The following is a 24,870-nucleotide window of genomic DNA, read 5'->3' on the forward strand; positions in this document are numbered from 1 at the left end:
GTCATATTCTGGGTCAACCTGCAATATTTACAGTTTAACACCATGTATTATGTGATCTATCTATCTATCTATCTATCTATCTATCTATCTATCTATCTATCTATCTATCTATCTATCTATCAGTCTAAGCCATCACCCAAATGTAACTTTCCTACGTGCTAATATTAATCTACTATTAATTCAACCGTATAAACTTCATGCCCTTAGATGCAAAATGTCCTGCATTTTTTTTTCATGAGGCTATTTAGCTACTGATGCAGTATACTGTAGGTGTCCTGCCATTAATTGGAGGAGAGAGCTATTCTTCAGCGGCGTGGGTAAAATCTTTGCAATTAAAGTGGAGATCACTTTTAGCTTGGCACTAATAAACGCCAGAAGTGACGTCAGAGATCAGACCCCAGTGCCATATTTTGACTGCAAGAATACGCTTTATTTTGCATCAGCATCACCGAGAGCTGATGTTCGCTTGTCCCCTCGAGAAAGGCACCCTTGGCATTGGCAGTGAGCAGGCTTGAGTGACAGGCTGCAGTGCAGTAGGTTTGCCCGGGCTCCCCTATATGGCTGTGGATTAGCTATATGCTAATATCGTTTGGAGAGAGGAGCAGCAGCACGGTGCTGCAAGCCGACAGTGGAGGCTATCAGAGTCTAAGCAGGCTCCTCAACAGCCATGGCTGAAGGTGGAGAAGGGGAGGATGAAATTCAGTTCTTAAGAACTGTAAGTAATTCCGCTAATTTAATTTAGCAAATGTTGAAAACCGCAGCGTACTTAAGGTAATTGTCTTGTATTCCTTTGTCTATGTCAGTGCAGCCTCGCTATAAGCAAGCCCGTGGACACGATTTTTTGTCCAATACAACAAATGCTTAAGCATCATCCGGTTCCATACAAATTCCAAAACTAATGAATTGCGACGTCTCTTTCAGTGGACATTTTAAGTGAAATGTTGCGCCCATGATACCTGTTTCTCGTGCGTTCCTCCTGGTTTGGCTAAAGGGCAATCCTTTTGTTTTGCGCATCGTTCGTTGTGATTGTCGCAACTTGTCTTGTACGGATTATAAATGCGCACGAACTGGATAGCCAAGTTACTGTCAATATCATCTGTCGTTTTATTATTTAACTCGCTGCTCACATGGTGCGTTTTTTGGTTTGGGATTCAAATAAAAGTTTGCCGTCTTCTTTTGCTAGAACAATAGATTTCACCTCTAGTTATCGTAGAAAAGTTGAACTTGTCATGTTTATTGAGAGAAACGAAAGGCGTAATATTCATATAACACTTCGATGTGTGTGTTATTGTAACAGAACAGCGCGGACACTTGGTAACAAGTGTGACGTTAGTGATCGCCGCTATAATTTTGACAGCGGCTATGCTTTCTGCCTCTAATTTCTTCAGACGTCGCTGTACCTCTGGTGCTTTGGTGTGCCTGGAGCGAATATGCGACTTTGACCATTTTTGTTCACATAAGGGCTTCTTATAGACGTTTCTATTTTTACTGTTCGATATGAATCACGCAAATGTGATACGATATGTCAGATATATTTAATGCGTTTGCATGTATGTTAGTGTATTGCCCGTATTATTTGATTGGCCCTAATTGTTTAAGATCATTATTGCACACCTGCAATTACGGCGCCTTACTCAGTAGTAGAGCCATACAAGTCAGTACACATTAAGAGGGCTATATGTCTTTATTTGGTGGCTGGGTACTACCTTTGCTAATTTGCCTTTTTCACGTAATATTTTGTGTGGATATCATTGATTTTGTATGACGCTTTGCTTAGATATGGAATTCATAGCCAAATGGATATGAATGGTCACTTGCTTCAGTCCATCATAAACGCAAATGTTAATGCGTTAGATGTTGTTATACAAGAGAAGTAAGACAGACTGATAGCTCCTCCAGTTGTTAACATGCCTTCACCCTGCCTCCCCAGGACTCCTGGATTCCCCTGTCACAATGGCATGCTAATTATCTGATGACAACAGTGATTTGTGTAAGGGGCTTCCCTAAATATATTTAACCTCAGTGTCAAAGTGAGGAGAAATAAAAATAAAAACAATGCAACACAAACCAGTACATACTGTTTCACTACTGTACTAAGGTAGACATTGGCATGCACGTCTGGAATTAGGCAAGAATTGCCATGAGGAACGGATCACTTGATGGTGGTAAAGACAGGTTCAGTCTTACTGGCTGTGGTGATGGTGACACTGTTGTGTGGGTGAAAGTGTGAGGATAGGGATCACAGTGTAGCATAATGGGCTTAGATGCTGATGTCTTTTAACAAGCTCATTTCTGGCTGACACAGTCTACATTTCGCCTGACCATTGCCAGAGTACTAGCTGTTGTGAAAATAAATAATAGATTTAATAGATACATATACTGAAAGCTATACCTCTTTTATGTCTTTTAACACATCTGGATCATTTCAGTGACAGTGAGCTCACAATGCTTTCACAAGATACTCTTCATGTTGGTGCGATAAAAGTCATTTTATTAATTACTAAGAATCAAACAATTTATCTGTTAGTCACACTTTTTCAGATATCTTCACATATTACTTAAATGTAATTTGATTAGTGCACTGGGATATGTTTTAATGCGCAATTTCTCTGTGTGATTTTATTATAGTTCTGTTATGGGGTTTACTGCATAGCTTGTGCGTAATAAAACACAATCATGTCTGGCAGTTGTTCATGCAAACATTGTGCATTTCAAATTAATTAATAACACTGGTCCATGTGAGCAGCATGGATATTAGTGTGTAATTTTCAATGAGAAGGCTCCCCTTCCAGAATAGCTTAGCCATGTATTTGTTTACCTGTCTGTGTGAGGTGAATGGAAGCTGTGCGCCCTTTCTTTCATGATGAAGTGCACAACCTGGTCATGGTGCCAGTCCAAACAGAGAGGGTAGTGGGTGCATTCCGATGGGCCATTCGCTGCTGATGCCCTGTTCAGGATACAGGGGTCCTATTTTATAACAAAATAGGACGTTCAAATTTCGGGTATGGAAGCAGGTTGTACAGTTTTACATTCAGAATTTGGAATACCCTATGAACTCTATGTTCTGCATTTTTATGGTTTACTAGAAAAAATAATTTCCATGAATAAATTGCACGTAATTTTTGATAATTTCGCGATTATTAGGAGATTAATTTGTACTTTCTTCTTGCTTAGGTCTTTCATATGTCTGTTTTATATGAGCAGAGTTGAAATTCATTCCAAATTTAGCCCTCGTCTAGCCTACGATTCCTCGGACCATTCTAGCCAGCCTTATGCAAGTCAGGCATGCATGCATGCCAAGAAGAGGGGCCTCCTGTCATTACAATTTCAGTATTATTTCAGTTTTTACTGAAATGCAGTCAGTTGCATTTGTGAATGACGGACAGTTTGAAGTCATGCTGTAGCAGATCAATCTATAAGCTTGGCAGGCTTGCCATATATTGCTTTTTCTCACCTCGTGGTTGATGTGTAAAGGTGTGAAAGCTGGCAGTGAAACGGACTCTTTCTCAATGACAACGCGAGAGAAACTTGGTCGAGTGCTTGTTGACTGAGGGCCTGCGATGGAATGTGGTGAAATGTATTCAGGCTTTCTTACCTGACTTTTTTTATTCGCCTGTATTTATAGAATTTATAATGTTTCAAATGCGATGCCTGCAGTGATAGCATCCAATCTGTTTTTCCCGTCACCTGCCACTCTCCCCCCAGAGGCCCCCCTTCTGACACCCTCACCCCCACACACACCCCCCCCCCCCAACTCCAAAGCGTGACATGCATGTGTACAGACTGATCAGGTTTTCTCACGAGCAGCACTTGTCTCGCATCGCGCTTCCCTCCTGACCTCAGGCACTTCAGTTTTGTGTCGCCCTCTGAATTATGGCTGTAACGTAGTACGCGACAGCGCTCTATAAATACGAGAGCCTGATATGCAGGTAAAGTAAATGTTTTCCAATGTGCTTGTCCCGGCCTTGGGATTGCTCTTCTTATGCGTGTGCAGCCATAGAATGAAAACTAATGCATTCCACAAACAAGCAATGTGAAAACTAATGGACTGAGTGCATGACCTGTGAAACATCAGTCACCTCTAAAGTGCAAGGCTGAGTCATGGCTATTAGACCCCCCCCCCCACGCACACCCCCCACATCACATCATGTTGCTGATTGTATTTTTGTGCTACTTGTCCCAGTTTCATTGCACCACTGTTCCTTTTAAGAGCCATTAGGAATAAATGGGCGAGATGTAGCAAGGCATCGGAATCGTACTGAATCCAGTTTTCAACATGAGCATAATTTTACCTTTTAGATGTGCACTTAAAGGGTTAGAGACCTCATCAGTGCCTTCGGCTGTGTCCTCTTCCAGTAGAGAATGCCGCCTTGCGCCGTGCTCTTGCGATGTGCAACAGGTGACAATGGAAAGGGAGCAAAGGTACTGGTGCAAACTGCTCCTTTAAAACCAGGTGATCCAGAAGGCACTTGCTCACTAGCAGTGGGCTTATTTGGAGCTTATGTCCTTCTGGAAGCCTCTTGCATTCCAGGAGACAGCTCCAAGGTTTAAAATTAGCTTTTAAAAATCTGAGGCTTCCACAGCGTCTGCAGGCTGTCCCTTGATATTGACGCATATACAGACAATTTCATCAGCTTGTATACCACCAGGTCTGGCATGGCATTTTGACACCGACACTGGGAAATATTCTATTCCGGACTAATGAAAACACTTTCTACCCACAAAGTATGATAATATTAAAAGAACCTGTAACAGCCCTGAACATTTCTGTACTCCCTCTTTCCAGGTTATTGAGATGGGACTCACACGTGTCCCACAGTGTGTTGTGCTGTGTTGTTGAAAGAATACAATTCTTCCAGTTGCTGGAGGCTCGATGATTCAGCTTGTCAGCCGGTGGGAGTGCAAAAGGCATTGTGCCTTTAAAGCTGAGCAGCGTGTTGGGTCTGTCCACACGAGGCGGCAGCTGACTGGATGATTGTAGTTGGTGGGGGGGGGGGGGGGGGGTAGTGTTCGGGGTGTGCGTGACGTGTGAACGCCTGTCTGGAGGAGGCGTAGAGCCGGACTGGTCCAGACGTGGCTCCGCATAGCAATTATTCATCACTCTGATTCTGAACTGCTCCCCACCTGCCTCTCTCATGCACACGCACGTTACACAGGCTGGACTCAAGGATCCGCCATTCATTTATTTCTAATTGATGCCTCGTGTCTTTTTTTTGTGACATGCTTTGTTGTCAGCGAGCTGTAATTGTTGGAACAATCTGTAGGCTGCGTGTGTTGTTACAAAAGCCTTTAATAAGTGGGAGCGCAGGCAGCATTATTGCTTTGTATCTCTAACAGCTAAATGAAGTTATTTCCCCTGAGAACAGAGAGAAATGACCCTAGTCTCGGTGTTACTGTAAACCCAGGAGATAGGAGGGATTTTAGTGCCATGGGCAATTTGATGCTGCAGGAAGAGAAATGTAAGTGCTAATACTCTGCAGTCAACAGCTTCTCATTTCATACGGGATACTGAGGGGAACGGGGGAAGACGTGAAGGCCTTCTGTCAGAAGCTCTTTCTGTGTTGCACAAGCACAAAACTCTATCGCCATATTCTCAAACAGGTACCTGAGGAGAGCCATGGTGGATTTTTTAAAGTTCTGGAAAATGTAATTTAAAGCTAATCAACTCCACCTCTGTGTACGGGCAGACAAGATGATTTAAAATACCAATCTATTGGCAAAGTATATCAGTGTGTTTATAAATGAACTTGATCAGTGTGGCATGTTTTGAAATGTTTCTCCTGGCAGATGTGGAAGTGTAGCATAATAAAATTCAGGACCTGGTCTGAAATTATGTCCTGGGGGCATGAGTGCTGGTGTCCAGGAGCGGTTTGGGTAGGGAGGTGTGATGCGACGCCCAGATGGAAAGCAGCCAGCTGTGCCAGTGCAGTCGGGCGCCTTCTACACTTTCTCAACTTCGCCAGCTTCGTACACCAGCCTTCTAATTTCTGCACCGGTGATTAAGAAGGGTCTTCAATCACTGCCTCTGGGGAATGGACTGACCCCGGGGGCCACAGAGCCATCATCGCTGAAAGACCAGTTGCCCCACTTCTTGGCCTCAATTTATTTGCCAGTTTGATTTTGTTGTTTTTTGCCTCAGATAAGGGAGGCGTCTGATTCTGCAGTGCATGATCCGCAGTTTGATCACCTGTAAATCTGAATGAGTAAAGCTGAGTAGAGCTTCCATCACAGGAAGATACACCGCTGCAACAGACAGCTCAAAATCAAAGGCTCTGCTTCTAGCGTGAGGCAGTGGGCGGACGGCAGTGGTGGAAAGGGCGACATTTAAATGTGATTAATCCTTACTGGCAGAGCCGGGGAATGCTAGCTTTTACAGAGGCGCACTTCCGCTCTGCGCACCGGTGAGCTGTCAGCGCGGAGGGAGCTGATATTAATTAGGACCTCACCGTCCATCAGGGCAGCTCACGTAGGCGGTGGGTCCCAACAGAGGTCACCTTGTGGTGAGCACCCATCTCGTCTCGCGCTGCCTTCCTTCAATGCTAGCGAGGTGGCGGCTGCCTGGTCTCCGCTCCCACGCACTCCTCTCTGCAGGGCCTCGCCGTGACTCATTTCCTCCATGGATCCATCAGTCCCAGGTGTTTGAAACTGTCCATTGTGACCTGATGGCTCTTGCCGGACCGCAGGGCCAGAGACCCCCTTGATCAATGTGGCAGCTGGGGGGATGATTTGCAGTTTCTTCTGCAACGACTAGTTTCACCTTAAGAGTAGATTGTGGGGTTGAAAAACACCAGTCATCGCTATTCATCTAGTGATGACTGGATGACTAGTCCATTATGTTCTCAATAAAATTATCTCCTTCTGGATCACTGTGGAATCTGTGGAAAACTGTGAGACCTGTGTTCATGCAGTTTGGTAAATTATTGTCTGAACTCAGATCTCACTTAGTCTACGCTGGCTGCAGATCTGCATTGGTTTAGACTTTCTGATCAGACTCAGTTTTGTCTGAAATCAGTACGAGTGGAATGAAGCACACGTCCAAGGTTTAAAATCTGATATAGCTTTGGAAATTAAAGAGAACACTTTTATAGTGACAAATCACATTGCAGCTGTATAGTAGTTTTGCATGGGACTGTACAGCTGTAGCTTTCAGGTGTGATTAGCTTTTGTAATGAGTACTGCTGTGTCAGACAAAATCTGTAGAAACATCAAACAATCTGACCAGCCTATATAGCACTCATTTTATAGCTCTTCCCACTCTCCCAGAGAACCTCAGCTTCACAGTTTCAATAGAACTGTATTTTTATGGTATTTTTATTTATTGTATTTCTTTTTGTACTTGATTTATTTAACTTTGTATTGCATATTGTGGCATATATTGTGGTTTCTGTAGCTTGAAACCCGTAATTAGGTAAATCTGCAAGTTTGAAGCTAACAACTCTAGATTTAAAGTGTTCGATGAAAGTGATAATAATATTCCAGCACGATGAAAGAGGTTGCTGAGATTTTTAGTGTTTATTTGCAAAGAAAAGTTAGCTAAATTGCCTTTTCTCTTTCATGATGTCATCAATATGATTACATTACAAACACTGAAGTTTAAGCCAAGTTTTTCTTTTAAAGGCAGAAGGCTAAATTGAACAGGAAATGTCAGCAGAATGATCCCTTCCTGTTCTCCCCGAGGAAGGCTAGTGACTGAGAACTTACAGAGGGAATTAAGCCTGCGCCACAATTTGAGCTGGGCTGCTGGGTGCTTTAATGAGGTATTGATCCAGTCTCTAAATTAAGAAATTCCTTGAAGACTGATTTCAGTGGTATGCCCGTTTCAGTGCTGGTTGATTGGTATTTCAGTCCGATATGAGTTTTTATTTATATAAATTTAGTCATTCAATTGAAATGTAAGACATATTACTGTGAGTAAAAAAAATATATACAAAAAAATATATTTATACGTAGTATTTATGGAGAACAATTTGTGACTGTGTGTTCTATCACCATTAAACATTGCAGGAGCTATCATGCATAAATTAACCGAAAACATATTTTATCTATTGACAAAAGTTAGAAATAAATTGCTGGGACTATTTCTGAAAACTGCTAATTATTGTTCCCTGTGAATTCTAATGGTGCTTGTGCCTGTCATTTTTACAGGATGCATTGGTGGGCCCCTGTTCTGCACACGCCATTAAGGCTCTTGTGCTCACTACAGTGATGCTTCTTTTGGCAGTGATTTGTCTATTTAATAATGCAATAAAAGATAGCAGATTTATGTGTGTGAATCCTCTAGTGCATTGTTTTTCAACCCTGGTCCTGGGGACCCACTGCCCTGCATGTTTTAGATGTCTCCCTGCTCCACACACCCGATTCAAATGAATGGGTCGTCATCAAGCTCTGCAGAAGCCTGATAATGACCCATTCATTTGAATCAGTTGTGTTGGAGCAGGGAGGCATCCAAAACATGCAGGGCAGTGGATCCCCAGGACTAGGGTTGAAAAACACTGCTCTAGTGTTTTTCTCGCTGTCTATTTGAACATTGGTGTCCTGTTTTTAACATTGATGTTCTGACTCTTCATATCAATGGTGACACGATGTCTTTGTATGAGTTTTCTTGTCAGGTTTTTTGATGTAAATCGCTCCTGTGGAAATGTAGGAGCAATATTTTGGCCAAGGGGGAATATGATCCAAAATGTTTCAGTGGAACAGAAATTCTCTCAGGGCAAATGGGAATTTGCCCACATTTTTCATGGAACCAAAAAAAGTTGTGATCTGGATTGTTACACTATGTACTGTGACATTACTGTCAGGCATCATTAATGTTCAGCTACACTAATGCATATTTTAATTATAGTAGTTGGGGGAGACTGATTTTAAGGGGAAAAAATGTAATGTTGCAACAAAATAAAAGAATTTAATTCCGTAAACCACACACTCCCACATACACAAGGGCGTAAAAGAGGTTCTTTTGCTGTTAGAGCTAACTTGCTATCGAAGTGAAGCAATCACAAGCAGTGCCTCAGGATGTGGATTTATTGTATGAGCTGGAGAGGAATCAGTATTATTGCTTATGCTGGGAAAGCGTGGCCTGTTGGAGGGCTGCAGAATGAGCTGACGCACCTCATTTATGGAGGACTGCCGAACATTTTAATTCCATAGCGGGCATGATGCTTTCTGCCATGTTCTACCTGTGTCTGCTAGAGCTGAGTATTGGAGTTACATTCTCAAGTGCCAGAACCTGTTCCAGCCTCCACAGTGGCCCACAATGCCATGCTGCATGTCGCAGGATGGGGCGGGGGAGGGTGGTCTGCGTTCCCAGACTCCTCGGCTTGTCCTGGCCACCATTGCATGGAAAGTGACTTTGGGGCAGTAAAAATGCAAGCGTTGGGTGAATCCAATTTACAGGATTCCTCGACATTGACCCCGTGAATTCACTTTTACTCGAGGAGCATCGTCGTTTCTTTGAAGAGCTCTGTGTTTCCCCCATGCTGCGGTATGAGCCGCTTTCAAAAATTGGGCCATGCCGCTCATGACCTAACAGGAGGAGCAGTGCGTAACCGCCAAACGCCGACTGAAAAAGAACAGCACTGCTCATAAAATTAACAGCAGCCCAGGTAGTGTTGTTCCAGAAAGCAATTTCTTCTCCCTTTTATTTCACTGTGGGTCTCTTGGTCTCTTTGGAGCGGTAATGTAGTAACTGCAGTCCTTTTTATGTAGTAGCAGAAATTCTTTTTATCCTTTTATCCACTACATAGCTGTGCTCTGTCCAGTTACACGTACTATGTAGACACAAAAGCCGGCAAATGCACCTGGAGCAGATTGCATTTTTAAGTAAACCAACATTTTTCTAGATTTAGCTAAAGTAGGTAAAGCAATGAAGCAAAGTATAATTTACCTCCACTTCATGCAGTACAAGTGTTGACACACTTCCCGTACCTGCCTCTGCTTTGCATCAGCAGTATTGTGTCTGAAGTTAACAGAACTCCCCTTCTAAGCACACTGGGTACTGATGCGTCTCTGAGGCAAAATAAAGCTATTTTTGATCAGGTAGTCATTCTGCAGGTCTAATCCCTGAACTCCTGCACTACTTACATTTGCTCAGAGGACATTTTTTGTTTTTACTGGTGTGGTACTTAAAATCGCTGCATGGTAATATTGCGTGCCTTTTTACAAAACTCACTGATGACAGTATGTATTCCCCCTTTCATTACTAAAGAGCATTCGATGCACTACATTCATGACATTAGATATTTAAGTTTCCAATTTAAGAAACAGCACAGGCCTGAATTGTATTTACAAGGATGGCGTAACTGCAATCTTAAGTTTTTTTTTCTTTTTAAAGAACTGCGAAAGTAGAAACGATATCTCTGCAGTTTGAAACACTCTCCTATTCCCACTGACATTGTTGTTTTATTTTTGTTTTCACAACGAGCCTCCAAAATCTGAGATTTCGTAGTACTGGAAATGCAGGTTAATTCATCTCGAATTTAGCATTGATTCTGCTGCTCACTGATGCAGTGACTTTACTTGCTCTGTGCATTTCCCAATTACACTCGCAGACAGTATCAGAACACGCGCGCGCTGGGTTAATTACTGTTTGTCGGGGATTCTACTTTCTGTCAGCCGCTAAACCCGAAGTCCAATATTTGCGACACTGCCGTTCTTCACCTCATAAAAGATTCATGCTTCTTTAACGGCCGCTGTGTTGTCCCCTGGTCATGAGCCGCAGACTCAGAGATATCTGCGTTTTTATTTGGGCTCGTTGCAGCGGAGTCAATGATGTGTGTAATAAAACAATGTATTTTTCTGCCACCGCAGCAAATGGAAGCCGGGCTAGGAAGTGCTGAGCCCTGATTGTCGTAATATACAGCCGTGACACTGATAAGCTTTGACATAAAGGGATCTTGGGCCTTCATATGTAATCAGGCCTCGCCACCTCTGCTCCTGCACCTTTTTAATGGAGAGCGCGGCCCCCTAATTAAGACACCGGGCTGCACCTGAGGACCCCGGGTTCAATTACATTTGTCTTGGAGACAGGGAGCAGAGCGGAGCAGAGGCAACATCTGATTGGCCAGTTTAGCTCTCAGGACAGGGCCTGTCAAACAGAAGCTTTGAAGTGTGGGGTGCTGCTGTTCTGTTATGTATTACTGTTAGGGCTGCTAGGCTACTGCGTCTCTCTTACACAGCCCGTGCCCCTTCTTTTATGTGCTTGTATGGGACATTTGTGCACTCCAGATTTGTAATACAGGGAAATACAGTACCATAAGGCTGTGTTTAGCTGCACAATATTACTTTGTTTATTTGCTCTTGAGGAAATTCCATTAAAAGCCTTTAACTTTGCACCTGTTTTCTGAGATCTGACTCCAAAATCACCTTATTGATCGATATAACCTACGTGGTTTTTCTCTTCTGAATGCAGAGTGCTGTGGACTGCGAAAAGCACAGAGCTGGCATTTCTGACATTCTCACCTCAAATTACGTTTGACAAAGTGGCGGATCAGTTCTGGTTCACAGGATACCCTCACTGTGAGGTATTCTGCCTGTCTCTCACAAAGAGATGGGCAGCATGGCTGTATATAATTTGCAGGATCACAGTCTCTTTCCTTGGAAAGGAAGAACTTCTGGCACAGGCAGATAAGACATACAGAGAAATTTGTGAAGGCTGTCTGGTAAATTTGTTATTGCATATGTTATTGAATATTTAATATATCGTATATGAATTCAGTGTCCCTTACATGAAGTTAGTGATAAACATTTATTGCTGAGGAGACCATAATTGGTTGAATTGAGAGAAGTAATTACTCTGGATAACAAGCTTTTTTAAGCTGAACCAATATCCCAAGCACTTGTCTGGTGTCTGCAGTGAATTCTGCACACGTCTGCCTTTCGTAAAAAAGTAAGACTTGAATTAAAATGTGTGGCTTTCTGGACTCCGCCTGAGCAGATGGGCATTCTCGGCACAAGAAATTGAAACGCAGCAGGCCATCCGCCTTTCCCTAAGACTGAGACACTGGCACACAGTTTGATTGTTAGTGGTAGCTCCTCAGCTGAAACAGGCAAGGCGAGTTTTTACGCAGCATCTGCAAAACTGAGCTGTGAAGTCAGTTATGAGGCGATTCAGCCATTATCTTTTATACACAATGCTTCAATCAGTTCGGTTAATGCCACCCGCAGTTCTCTATAAACTAGAAATGGGTGCTCTGACTGTGGGCATCTAGCCTATGTTTACCTTAAGGAACTTCCTGGGTCTTTTCAGCTCTTTACTCAGGTGGAAAGCAGTGAGCTCTCGTAGTTTACAGCCCCAGAAACTAGGCTTGGCTCTTTAAAAAATGTGTGGATAGCATAGGAGACAACGTCACTTGTACCACATCGTCACACAGTAGACAAGGCTAACCGTGCTTGGGGTACAGAGATCATTCTCGTTAGCTCAGTGCAATATGATCTGAAAGAGGATCAGCAGGCTCTGTCGAGTAGCCCGTAAAACAACAGGTGGCTTGCCAGGTTTTGCACAGCCATCCCTATTACTGTACGACCCTTCTCGCACGATTAGTAACAAGTTCAACTAGAGGTGGGAGATAGTTTGGAGTTTTTATTGGCATACTTGAGGAGGATAGAAGGTTCACCGGTCATTGCCCAGCTCTGCTGGGGGCCTGCAGATAAGTGGGTATGACAGCGCCAATTTGCATTTCCCTCCCGCAGGACGTTCAAAGTGTTTGTCGCTGAATATGTCCTTCTCTTAGCAGGTGCCTGTTAACATAGCTGTTTTCCTCCTCTGTTTGGTTTCCAAAGTGTCTCCCATGGTAAATCAGTCTTGGCTAAGGGAAATAAGCAAGCTGTTTCTTGTTTTCCCATCATGCAGCTGTGGTGGAAGTCTACTTCATGACAGGCAGAGACTGTGCTTTTTGTTGTTTTGTGATTTGAAGTGGAATCAGTTCATTTAAAAGTGGACAGTGGAGATTTTATGACAGTCTTACATTGTAAGAAAGCCATTTTAGAGTGATTAGTAGGCAGTTCACATTACTGACAAGGCCTTTTGGAAATGAATTGCCTACTGCCTCAGATTTCCCCCCTGTGAACCACAACCAGAAATGGTCACTCCTATCCGTCACTCAAATCGGTACCACTACTATTTCAAACACTGTTGAAAAGTATGGACTGTTCACAGTGGAGTATGGATTACTGGTTTGATTTATGTGGATACTAGACAGATTGCTGTCTAAACCTTGACAAGGATAACAGACTGTAGTTTCATAAAACCTGAGATGTGAATGGCGATGCCCGCTTCATCCTGGTGACCTCTGAACTTCCATCACCCGATATTCAGCAGTGACACAATTTTCCACATCAGCAACACATGGTACTGTAGTGCAGGCATTTCTGTAGTGATGATATGCATTTTGCAGATACTCTGCCTTAAGAAGTACAAGTACCTTTCACAAAGGACTGCTGGAAAGTACGGAGAAAGTAAGATTATATCAGAGATATAACTGAGCCAACATTCTGGTCATAAAATGATACAGGAAAGGCTCCTGAAAACCCTGCCAGCATTGTTCTCCATATCAGTCCCATTACCGGACAGGGAAATAAACATCATGAGCAGAAGTGGTGATTTACAAAAGAGGACCCTCGCCGATAACGCTAGTGTTTTATGGCTTAGACCTGCCTTGCATACGTATGCACACACACATGCACACGCGTGCGCACACGCGCATACATTCAACATCACATCATAAAGCTGTCGGATTCCGTGCCGTTAGCGACAGGTTTAAAGCAGCCTGAAATGTGTAATGGATGTAGAGATTAATTTATCGTGTCACTCCAGGGAGTGGGAACGCAGGGCTGGTGCTCAGGCAGCTTGCTCATCAGCCGGCTTCCTCACCACTGCGGTGCTGCTGAACATTAGCGCCAGTGAGTCACAGGTGCTAAGCCCTGCCTAGAACTAAAACCTGGTGCTCTTTCTTTCTTTCCTTCTTTCTTTCTGAATCATTCCTGCGTGCATCAGGGTTTGGAAGATCCACATTTAGATGAGGACAGTTGCCATTAGATTTAATGCTTCATATTTAATTAAATTTATCTTTAATGAATGGTTAGCATGTGTGCTATTAACAATGCAGGCAGTTTGACAGTGTGATTTTTGTAGGGATATATTTGGTTGGTGCGTGACTTCACCCTTTGGGCTCCCCTGAAAAATAAAAACCTAACTCGATAGTTTGAAAATAACACTTATCACCTTGTCTGACGTTTATAAGACCTGCAATGCTATACAGAAAATATTTTTGACATGTAACACTAAAGTGTAAATGCTGACAGAAATAGTTTTACATTAATAAATGCTTCTGTTCAGGGGCATATTTTCTAAGGGTAGGTTATCCATTGGATCTCCTGCATACAGCTAAGGTACGTGCCTGTCCCGTATGTGCACCTTTTCGCAATTCCCATCTGTGTTTTCGTTAGTTTGGCCCTGCAGGGCTCTGGGATGTCTCGGGGGGGGCGTCTCAGGTTACTGCTGAACACTTGTTGCGGGACACCTGCTCTTGTCTCTAAAGCTTTCGAATAGACGGAACACAGAAGAGAAGCCCCACGCGGAGGCCTAACACTGTTTTGTTTTGTGTTCAGAGATGAGAAGGTATGTTGCCACTCAACCAGATGTTGGAATGTTGTGTTCAGGAGACTGACAGGGCCGGCGATGGGGGTTCTGAGCACCACTAGGGGGCAACAGGCCTGGAAGGGTTTATGTGGGGATTGGGGGCGGTGGGGGGTGGTTCTGGAAGGGGAAGGACACCATGTGCCTTGCTCAGATTGCTGCCCCAGGGTAAAGGGGGAAGAGCCACTCCATTCCCCAGCACTATACATAGCATGTGATGCCACCGTTTAGCCAACTAGCAGATAGTTCCCCCAGATCGCTTTGCAGCAGATTCACCAGATTCCTTGGCATGGATGCAAATTATAGAGTGAAAAAATCTCCCTCTTAAATATGAAGCACTGTGGTTTGAGTCGATGGCTTGCTTTTACTGTATGTAGATGAGGTACATCTTAGATTGGTAGGAGGCTTTACACGCGTAAATCTCTCAGTCAGGGGAAAGGTTTGTCTGAAGAAAAGCATCTTACTATAACTGAACCTCTTCGGTTATAGTAAGAGAAGAAGGCAAGATTTAGTTCCACCTTTTAAAGCTTTGAGTTGATGAAACTCAGATATTTAGGAGGATTGCTGCTTGATTGAACTTCCGACTGTTATGCAATACAGACTTGGGTTGATGTTCAGGAGATCACATCGAATTACCAAGACAAACAGTGCTTGTCATGTTTGTCTCAAGGCTAGCTTATATCTGCTGTAACGGATAAAATGTCTCCTTAAGTAAAACAATGAAGTGCTGAATTGCTTGTTGAAAAAGGTTTTATAAATTTTAATGAGCATGGCATATTAAAAAAATATATACATACAGTATATATATATGTATATTTTGCAATTAAATAAATGAATCAATGCACAATTTCCGTGACAGATAGCTGTACCCTTATTTTAAGGGGTCTGTTCATATTGGGACTTGAAAATTATGAAAAATCCATAAAATGTTGCCTAATATTAAGTCAACGCATATTTGGAAACTTATTTTTAGATATCATGGTGTTACAAAACTGAAAGAGAAACCTGAGATTGCTTAGATGAAGCAAGTCTTTATAAAGTATATAGTTAAGTCTTACTTTCATGCTGTCTGTTTTGATTATCATCCATCATTCATTATAATGGTGACATGTATCTCTACCAGTAAGATTTATGGATAAAGAAAGGAAGTGGAGACCTTGTCATGAAAAAGGAAAAACTAAGACGAGGATCCTGCTTTGTGTTCACATCTGTCTCTAGACATCTCTCTTGCTTTCAGGGAGCGCTCATTCTGAAGCCTGAGGTCTTCTTTCAGAAGCCAGTTTCACTTAGTGCCCCCAGGAGACTGCTCAGTGGGTGTGCTACTCCACCCCTGGGAAATCAACATCCCTGGGATCACACACCTGGTCTAGGGCAAGGAGAGGAAGTCATGCTTCCAGGGGAATGGGGCTGCTAGCCAACAGCAACAGAGGCTCTCCTTCCTCTCCTTGGGGAGTCAAGTTAGCCACTAGGCCTGTGTGGGACTTTCATCGTAAAGTTGGCTGCCAGGAGTCGTCATACCCCCTGCCTGCACTGTTTATGTGCCCTGATGAGCACAAGGTAGTAAAGGGGCCGGTAAACTGAACTGTATTTTGGGGTGGGGGTCCTGGAGTGGAGGGCGGAGCAGGGTGGAGAATTTTGGGTTTGGGCTCAACTTCCATTTGGGACTCTTGGACCGCACCTTTCAGCAGTCCAGCTGCAGAAATATTTTCCTGAGCCTGTGAAAGATATTTCGATCATTTCAAGTAGTTAGACAAAAATAATTACCTGCACGTATGCAATTGATGCATGCATGTACAAACTAATCCCGTAGTAGCACTGTCATCAGTGTGTTGAGACCCTTTCCATTCAATAAAATGTATGGTTGTTATATCAGGATTGTGTCCTGGGTTCTTGGAGTCGTTCAGGAGGGATTTCAGACTGGGGGGGCATGACAGTGTACCCATGAGGCCATATGGTGCGCAAGGTCAGACGAGTTTGCATCCTTATTTGCATTCACTGGAATGGTTTGGGTGTAAAGTTGGTTGGTGTAATTCAATTAGCTGTGCAATCCCACATTAAAGAATTTCAGAAATGGTAGAACTGTAGGTTTGAACAGTTGGTGATTAATCTTACACCAGTTGGAAAATACACCAACGAGCATTGTGCCAGCATTTGAGATCCATTGTAAGCCCATGCTTTAACAATGGATGGTAGTTAAGGGCCAGGTACAGCTTGCATTGTGAGGTAGTTTCAGGGCTGGAGGTTTTTGCTGTATTAATGTATTAATGCCGCGCTGAGAGAGGGGGCTCTAGGCCAAATCATGGCAACTGCTGGTTCTGATTAATGTGGCTTCTGAGCTAGCCAAGCAGACAGCCAAGAAAATGAGGGAAACACAAATCAATATTTCTCTCATATGGCACCAATGAGAAGGATCCAGAGGCTCCATGGGGTATTAAGTCAGCAGTTGACAGCATGATGTTGATACAGTCCTTTGTGCTTGCAGAATTTTGTCTGATTTCCATATTATTGATCCTTGCTGATTTTAATTTTGTTTCCAATAGCCTTTGCCTTCATGGTGGTAATGTAGTATACAACAGGCTGTACCTGCCTACATAGTAAAACTCCCTATAAATCAGAGCAATGAATGAGAAATTGATTGATCAGCATTATTCTCTTTATCCAAAGTGACATATTAGCACAAAGAATTTAATAATTCCCTTAATATGAATGATTAATGTTGTGTTTTATTAGAGGTTTCGGTGTTTGAACACATTAGGGTAGGCCGAGACCTCCCTGGAGCCGGGTCTCATTTAAATTCATGCAGCAGTGTAAAGGTATGTTGCCCTCTTGCAAAGTGTGGAACTCCTGTTCTCTCCCAGAATCTCTTCATATTTAATAATGCAGCTTCCTATTGTGCCATAAAAGCAGCCTCTCTCATTTTGGAGCAGGATCAGCACATTCTGGCCCATGGAAAATGAATAAAATCAACCTAAGCAATCCCCCCCTGTAAATCAATGCAATTACCAAATTTAGGGAATGACACAGATTTTGCAAAGTGCTTGTGCACAGATTTTTACTGTAGCAGTATGAGGATCATGGCAATAACTGCCTGGCCAAAGGAAAACTTGACTTGCACTGCACTTACAGCCAGGCATTGCCGAGCAGAATGCCTTTCTCAACACTATTAGTGCAATACGTCCCCCCTTTTAATGCTAAAATGGGTAACGGTTAGTTGCACATTATTAACCACATGTTGAGTTTCAATTTATTAACATGTTAAGAGGAAATACATCACTCAGAAGTGATGGATTGCCTAATTAATAATTTACATATTTATTTGCAATCCCTTAACAGAAGTGCTGCCATTAAGTACAAGCTCAAGGGATATTGTTTGTACATAGAGAATGAGGGAATTTAGATTCATTTGCCTTAGGATAGAGAAAATGCTGCATCAGAGTTTTAAATTTGACTCCCAGTCCCAATTGAATTCCCAGCTCTATGAATTATGGCCATATCTGCTCATGAATGTCTTAGAGAAAGTATTTTTGCGAAAAGTATTGCAGCATTGGTTCCTCAGTCCCATCAAAAAGAACTGGCTACACCTTTTATGTTTACAATGAATACCCATCTGTGTTAAAACATCTGCCCTTATTTTCCCATTGTTGTAACGTTACAGACATTGCTGTTGACAAGGTCACATGCTTGAATGATGCTGTCTTTTTTATATTTGTGATCCCATGGAATAAACTCAAAAGTGAGAGCAAAGAGACCTGTGTTGCTGTATATCAAATTCTGTTTGGAGAGCTGACGTCCTCCTCTGCTTTTTTCGAAGCAGTGGGCTATGGGCGACAAACAGCTGAATCACAGCAGTTAAAATAAGACATTTTTGCTTCCTTTCTTATTTCCATATGCTTCAGCTTTTGTCATTTATAATAATCAATGAATCTCTTATAAAAAGGATTTATATTGAATACAGCTAGGGTGGACAACATAGGGCAGATTTATCCCATAAAGGATTTGTCTTAAATTTAAAAGAACCATTGAACCTTGTATTATATTTTATATGTTTTGCTTCATCATCATTTCTATTTTATTTTTTTGCTTTTCACAATTCTGGTGTTGTAGTTTGTAATTTATGTTTTAAACAAAAAATTACAGCAGTACTTATTATGCATTGAAGTAAGCATAATTTGGAATCACTATTTAAAAAGATAGGTAATTCATTTAAATTTACCCAATAATTCTTAGATTATTGGTCAAATTAAGAGTTTAGAATTCAGCAACGATTGCAGGTTGTCAAATTTGCATGTGAAGTGAGTGATCCAGATTATTATAAAACATATAGTTATTTCTTCAAGTGTGATTGATGGTACGTGCATGAAACCCGAATCAAAATTAAGTGGGAATAAAATAATCAAAATATTTCTTGGGTAAACTGATACATTATTAGAAAAAGCCTACAGATCTCTTTAGATAAACACCATGGGTTATACAACAGCTTCAGGTCTTCTTGTGAGCCCACACAAGAAATATTTATCTAGGCTTAAAACTGATGGATGTTGTATATACTAATTAAGACTTTTTTATTTTTGTCCACAGAGAATATCTGTTTCCCTCTCTCTTTCTAGAGTTCAGTGGATTACAAACTCACGTATTTCTCTACAAACTGATGTGCAGTATAATGCTAAACAAGATTCTATCCTTAAAACCATTCAGTATATCAATGGCGATGCTATAGGTATGATCAGTGTAGCTGTATCAGCAAGATGCATAAGTCACAGAATTGCCTCATTCCTTATGGTGTTGGCTGTCCCAGGAGTCAGCATGATTTAAGCAGGATATTTATCTTCAGTGTTTGAAAATGAGATGCTTGGTTGCAGTGAAAGAGCTCTCAGTACGTGCACGATGGTGAACATCCTATGCCTGTTTACAGTCAGACGCCCTGTTTGCGTATACAGGATATATATATATATATATATATATATATATATATATATGCATGCTCCATAATGTTTGGGACAAAGACATATTTTTAAATGTATTTTGGTTTCCATGTAGAAATTACAGCACTTTTATACATATTACCCCACCCACACACCATTTTGAGACCATAATGTTTGAATGTTTGGGACATTGCAAATTAAATACTTCATGTTTAGTAATTTGTTGCATATCCTTTGCATGCAATGACTGCTTGAAGTCTGTGGCCAATAGACATCACCAGGTGCTAAGTATCTTCTCTGGTGATGGTTTGCCTGGCTTGTACTGCAGCCATCTTCAGCTCCTGCTTGTTTTGGGGGCCAGTTGCCTTACGTTTTCTCTTCAGCATGTGAAACACATGTTCAGTTGGATTCAGTTCAGGTGGCTGTCTTGGCCAGTCAAATATTTTCATGTTTTTGGCTTTGAAAAACTCCATTGTTGTTTTAGCATCGTGTTTGTATGTAGTATATAGCATATAGCAGTACTCTGGAGGTATTTGGCTGAACCTGAGCAGATAAGATGCTTATGTACACATCAGAATTAATTCTGCTGCTGCTATCAGCAGTTATATCATCAACAAAGAGATGTGAGCCAGTACCTGTGGCATCCATGAAATCCAAAGCCATGACACCCCCATCACCATCTCAGATGAATGGGGTGCTTTGGATCTTGGGTAGTTCCTTTTGGCCTCCATTTTTAGCTCTTGCCATCACTCTGATACAAGCGAGTCTTGGACTTATTTGTCCATAGGTACGTTTTCCAGAACTCTAATTCAACTAATTAAATAAATTGTGCATTACCCTTTATATTAAAGTTTGACATGGACAAAATATTCTCAAATTGATCAACAAATTTATGGTGTCATAATGATTTATGATAATGGGTTGGTGTTTTGAGAACATACATCGTATTTATTTTTAATAAGACCCACATTATCCTAAGTTGTCTCCAATACTCACACTGTTCAGAATGTACTGATATTTGGCCTGCAGGGTCTACATCATAAAGGACAACACCTCCTTTTGCGTATTTGTCAGTCCCATTCAAATTGTACTTGAGCTTTATTAAAAGAACTAACAGAGGAATAGCAAAATAACTAATTATGCAAAGCTCCTCGGTGTGTCTTTAAATTATATCTTCAGGACAGTGAAAGGAAAGAGTGCTGACTTTGTTTTTCCCTGTGAGATAACCCCCCTTAAGCAAAGTGTAACTGCTCTCCTTAATGAAAGCTACTCAGCACACTTGTAGTTATAACATTATTTCCTTTTATAACTAAGCAATCCAATCAGTTATTGCAGCTTCATTTACATTGTTTGAACAGTGAACAGCAGGCCCAAAGGATTTCCCATTCAAACATTTTTGTTGAAATTGGGATGTGACCATACTTCAGACAGTCAGGGGATTTATGGGTGTTGCTTTATTTTCATCAAGTGAGTGAAAATCATGACATATTTTACTTTTATAATTAACCTGTTTACCAAACATAAACATGTAATTCTGTTTAAGGCAACCAAGTCATTAATGAGCTGTTTTTAAAGGGTGATGATAATGATGATGATGATTATTATTGTTGTTGTTGTTGTTGTTGTTGTGATTGTTGCTGTTGTTAAATAATCTGGAACTGACTTGCTTGTCTGTATTCTGGTATGTTTACTGTGTTTTTCTGGTGTTTTCAGGATTACACATAAAATAGAATTAACATAACAAAACATCATTTCTAAGGACAAAGTGCCAAATTGCATTTTTAGATGAAATGCATATACCATCTCTAATGTCTTAGGGCCAGATGTATGTGCATAAAAATAGCTGCATGTGTACAAAGATTCTCTCAGTGCATCTTCAAGGGCTATACCTGTGTTTCCGTCTTGCTTGCGGCTTGATTTACACCTGCTCTTTAGAGGCAGAAAAATTTCAGGCAAAAATTGTTCCTCGCTAATTGCGTGAACTTAAAACATAAACATAATCAGCTACACCTATAATACAGCATCCCCACTCATTATTTGTGTAATCTTCTATTTCTGTTTGCATAAGACACATGCTTTTGGGGCAGAACGCTTCAAATTTGGACCTGAAACTATTTGCCAAAGGCTTAGTAAATCTGGCCCTTGAGGAAATAGTCACAGAGCAAAACATTCGGCTCTGTTATATTGTGTTATATAACTATATGGCGGCTCTGTTGCAGTCGCACATACCAACACATTAACCACCGATTTACCAAGACTGGTTCTATTTACAATCAAAAAGTTATCTGGCATCCTGTGTATTAGCTATAGGTCACATCAGTGCAAATTACTGCCTGCTTTCAGGAGTTCAAAAAATTCTCACACAATTAATGCATGCTTCAGTACGTTATTTATGCAGAGAATTCCCCACAAAATGCATCCTAATAGCGATTTTGACCCATTGTGACCATTTAGTAAATATGACATACATAGACCTTGTATCAACTGCTTATGCATCGGAAAAGCAGTCATGTTTGTGGAACAGTTTGAGGAAGGCCCTTTCCTGTTTCAGCATGACAGTGCCCCCAGGCACACAGTGAGGTCAATATTATAGAAATGGTTTTGTTGAGAACGGTGTGAAGTAAATTGACTAGCCTACACAGAGCCCTGACCTCAACCCCGTTCAACACCTTTGGGATAAATTGGAAAGCCAACTGCCAGCCAGGCCTAATTGCCCGATCGGTGTCCGTCATTACTAATGCTCTTCTGGCTGAATAGAAGCAAATCCCTGCAGCAAATGCTCTAACATCTGGCATAAAACCCTCCCAGAAGAGTGGAGATTGTTATAGCAGCAAGGATGGACCAACTCCATATTAATCCCCATAATTTTGGATGAGATGTTGGATGTCAGGTGTCCACATACCATGTAGTGTGTATTTTTATGCATACATTTATACATATTGAACTGTCTTTACGTTTGTAAGAGTCAGAACTGAGTAAGCTGATTGTGGTTGAGTTGTTTTGGACAGAAATTACACAAGTCATTGGATTTAAGCCTACCTCAGTGAACCTACGCGCATACCCCTGGTGTTTCTTGAGAGCACTGATGGAACAGCAATCCTTCAAGAACAGCTGATAGAGTTTAAACACATGTCTGCATTAAGAGCAGGACGTGATGTAACAGGTAATGCATTCTTGCCTGAAGCTTCCCCATTAACCTACGGCGGAGAAGTTTAATTCCGAGGCCGCTCACTCTGTGAGTGGAACTGACAGGAGAGGTCTAGACTCTGAAATAAAGAGTGGCTTGTAGCTGAATAATCGGCTCAGAAACAGAGGGTGGCTAAGAATCAGCGCTTTACAAGACAGGGTTTTCCATGGCCTAAAATGGGGGAAGTCCTGTTGAATCTTGTCAGGTATTCCAGCCTCGCTGACTACATGTAATTTTTGTCATCTGACAGGATGATGAAGTGGTGCTGCAGTGTGTCGCGAGCATCCAGAAAGAAAATCGCAAGTTCTGCCTGACTGCGGAAGGACTCGGAAATCGACTGTGTTACCTGGAACCCACATCAGAAGCAAAGGTAGGTCTGACTGGTGTCTGGCAAAAGTATAAGTCCTTGTTAACCCAGATAGCTAACCCAGTATGTTTGATTTATAGTTCAGTTACTTCAATTCACTCTGCACTCCAAAGCATGGGCTTGGCCAAAACTGGGGTGCAAGGTCCCTGGGGGTCGATGAGGGAGCATGAGGGGATCTTTTTTTAAGTTACAGTTAAAGGCCTTACTATAACAGCATTACATTATTTGGTCTTAAAAACAGGTACACGTTAAGTAACATTTGCAAGTCTGGAACATTTTTGAAACAGTTGAATGAACATTGACTTGGAGATAACAATTTCTGCTGCTAACAGTGGGCTCACAGACTTGGTTATTTGGTAACCACCATATTAATTATTCACATAGTTTATAATTCAAGATAGATTAAAAAATGGAAAGTAATCCTAGTAAAAATGAACCTGGCGAGGCTTTAAATATCCCTCAGACAGGGACAAAGTCATGCAAAACTAAGGAGACAGAAGCCTAGTCCAAACTGGAAAGACCAAAGAAGATCAAAGAGGAACATCTGTGTGTGACAGCTGTCAAATACAATGAGTGAAATAGTTTAAATGTTTTTATGCTTCAAAAGTTTATTTGACAATGGTAGCAGTGGCATTTTGGCAATCCATTTATAAAATCTAAGAATGACTTTAGTCCTTAAAAACAATTTCAAAATAATTCTGGGTTTCATTTGAGATAGTGGGCTGCACACTAGAAAAGATCATTCCTAGAAAATAAAATTATGTATAGCATTATAAAATGAAAATGAGTTTAATTATACAATAATATATTTACTGCTTATGTTGAAAGCTGTGTTAAAAATAAACATGAGCTAAAAGTGAATTGTGCTGCATTGTGATCATGTCCATTTTTGAATATTAAATTGTAGTGAATAGTTTTAATATACTGTAGAACCATAAAGTAATGAAATAAGTATTTTCTAACATGTACAGTATATTATGTTAACTAGCCACTTCATTACAGCCTGTTGTTAGTTTTGGAAGTGTCAGAGGCTCACCATTTTATTGAGGCACAGCTCATAAACCACAGGGTGGTCAGGTTAAGCAAAGATTTGGGAGCCCCCAGGCTAACCAAAAAGCTATTCTTTGTTAGCACTCCCATGACATTTGAGGGTATTTTTTTATATATATTAAAACACCCTGTTTCTGTCATTAATCATACTGGACGACGGCACAGCTCCTCACTCACATAAATAAGGCAGTGAACTGAAATAACCCTACAAAAGCAGTCGTTTGTCACCCAAGGAATGTCAGTGAACACATCGGTTGAGACTTTTAAAATCCAAAACATAATCCTTTTAATTAGCCACAGTCTTAATGCAGAGGAAGGGGTGCATTTAAGGCTGAATTTAAGTCTTTACAGTATAGTGTGTGGGGAGAGAATTGCAAGCTGAGCACCATGGCAACCACAAGCTCTCTGGATTCAACTCTGTTACTTCAATCCAACCACGAGCAAGCAGAAGTAAGGAGTGGGAGAGAGAAATAATGAACTGCATCACAAAACAGATGAAAAATCTCAGTCATCGCATTCCCCACTGTAAATGTGCCGTCTCCTCATTATTTTAATGTTTCATTTTTTGTTTCCTGATCTTAGTCCTGATTGTTTACAAAATTTCATAATTATGGATAGATGTACATGGATTTATTAATTGTATCAACCGCTAACATGTTCTGTATAACCTGGCATGAATGCAACAATTGCCTTGCAGTTATCAGTTAGCATA

At 41.4% G+C, this 24,870-nt stretch overlaps 1 protein-coding gene across 16 annotated transcripts in view; it reads left to right on the top strand.

Moving 5' to 3' along the window:
- The first annotated feature begins 419 nt into the window (after positions 1 to 419).
- The window catches only part of LOC118228062 (ryanodine receptor 3), a 126,414-nt gene continuing 101,963 nt past the window's right edge, over positions 420 to 24,870 (top strand). For 15 of the 16 annotated variants that reach the window (XM_035419286.1, XM_035419304.1, XM_035419348.1 and 12 more), the window contains exons 1-2: positions 421 to 715; positions 22,992 to 23,111. In XM_035419286.1, the coding sequence (XP_035275177.1) occupies positions 668 to 715; positions 22,992 to 23,111 (168 nt within the window). In that variant the 5' untranslated portion in view covers positions 421 to 667. Of the gene's footprint in view, positions 716 to 22,991; positions 23,112 to 24,870 lie in introns of all 16 variants that reach the window. The other variant, XM_035419331.1, reaches the window with a different exon arrangement.

This window comes from Anguilla anguilla, chromosome 1, assembly GCF_013347855.1.
Source record: "Anguilla anguilla isolate fAngAng1 chromosome 1, fAngAng1.pri, whole genome shotgun sequence".
Taxonomy (NCBI): domain Eukaryota; kingdom Metazoa; phylum Chordata; class Actinopteri; order Anguilliformes; family Anguillidae; genus Anguilla; species Anguilla anguilla.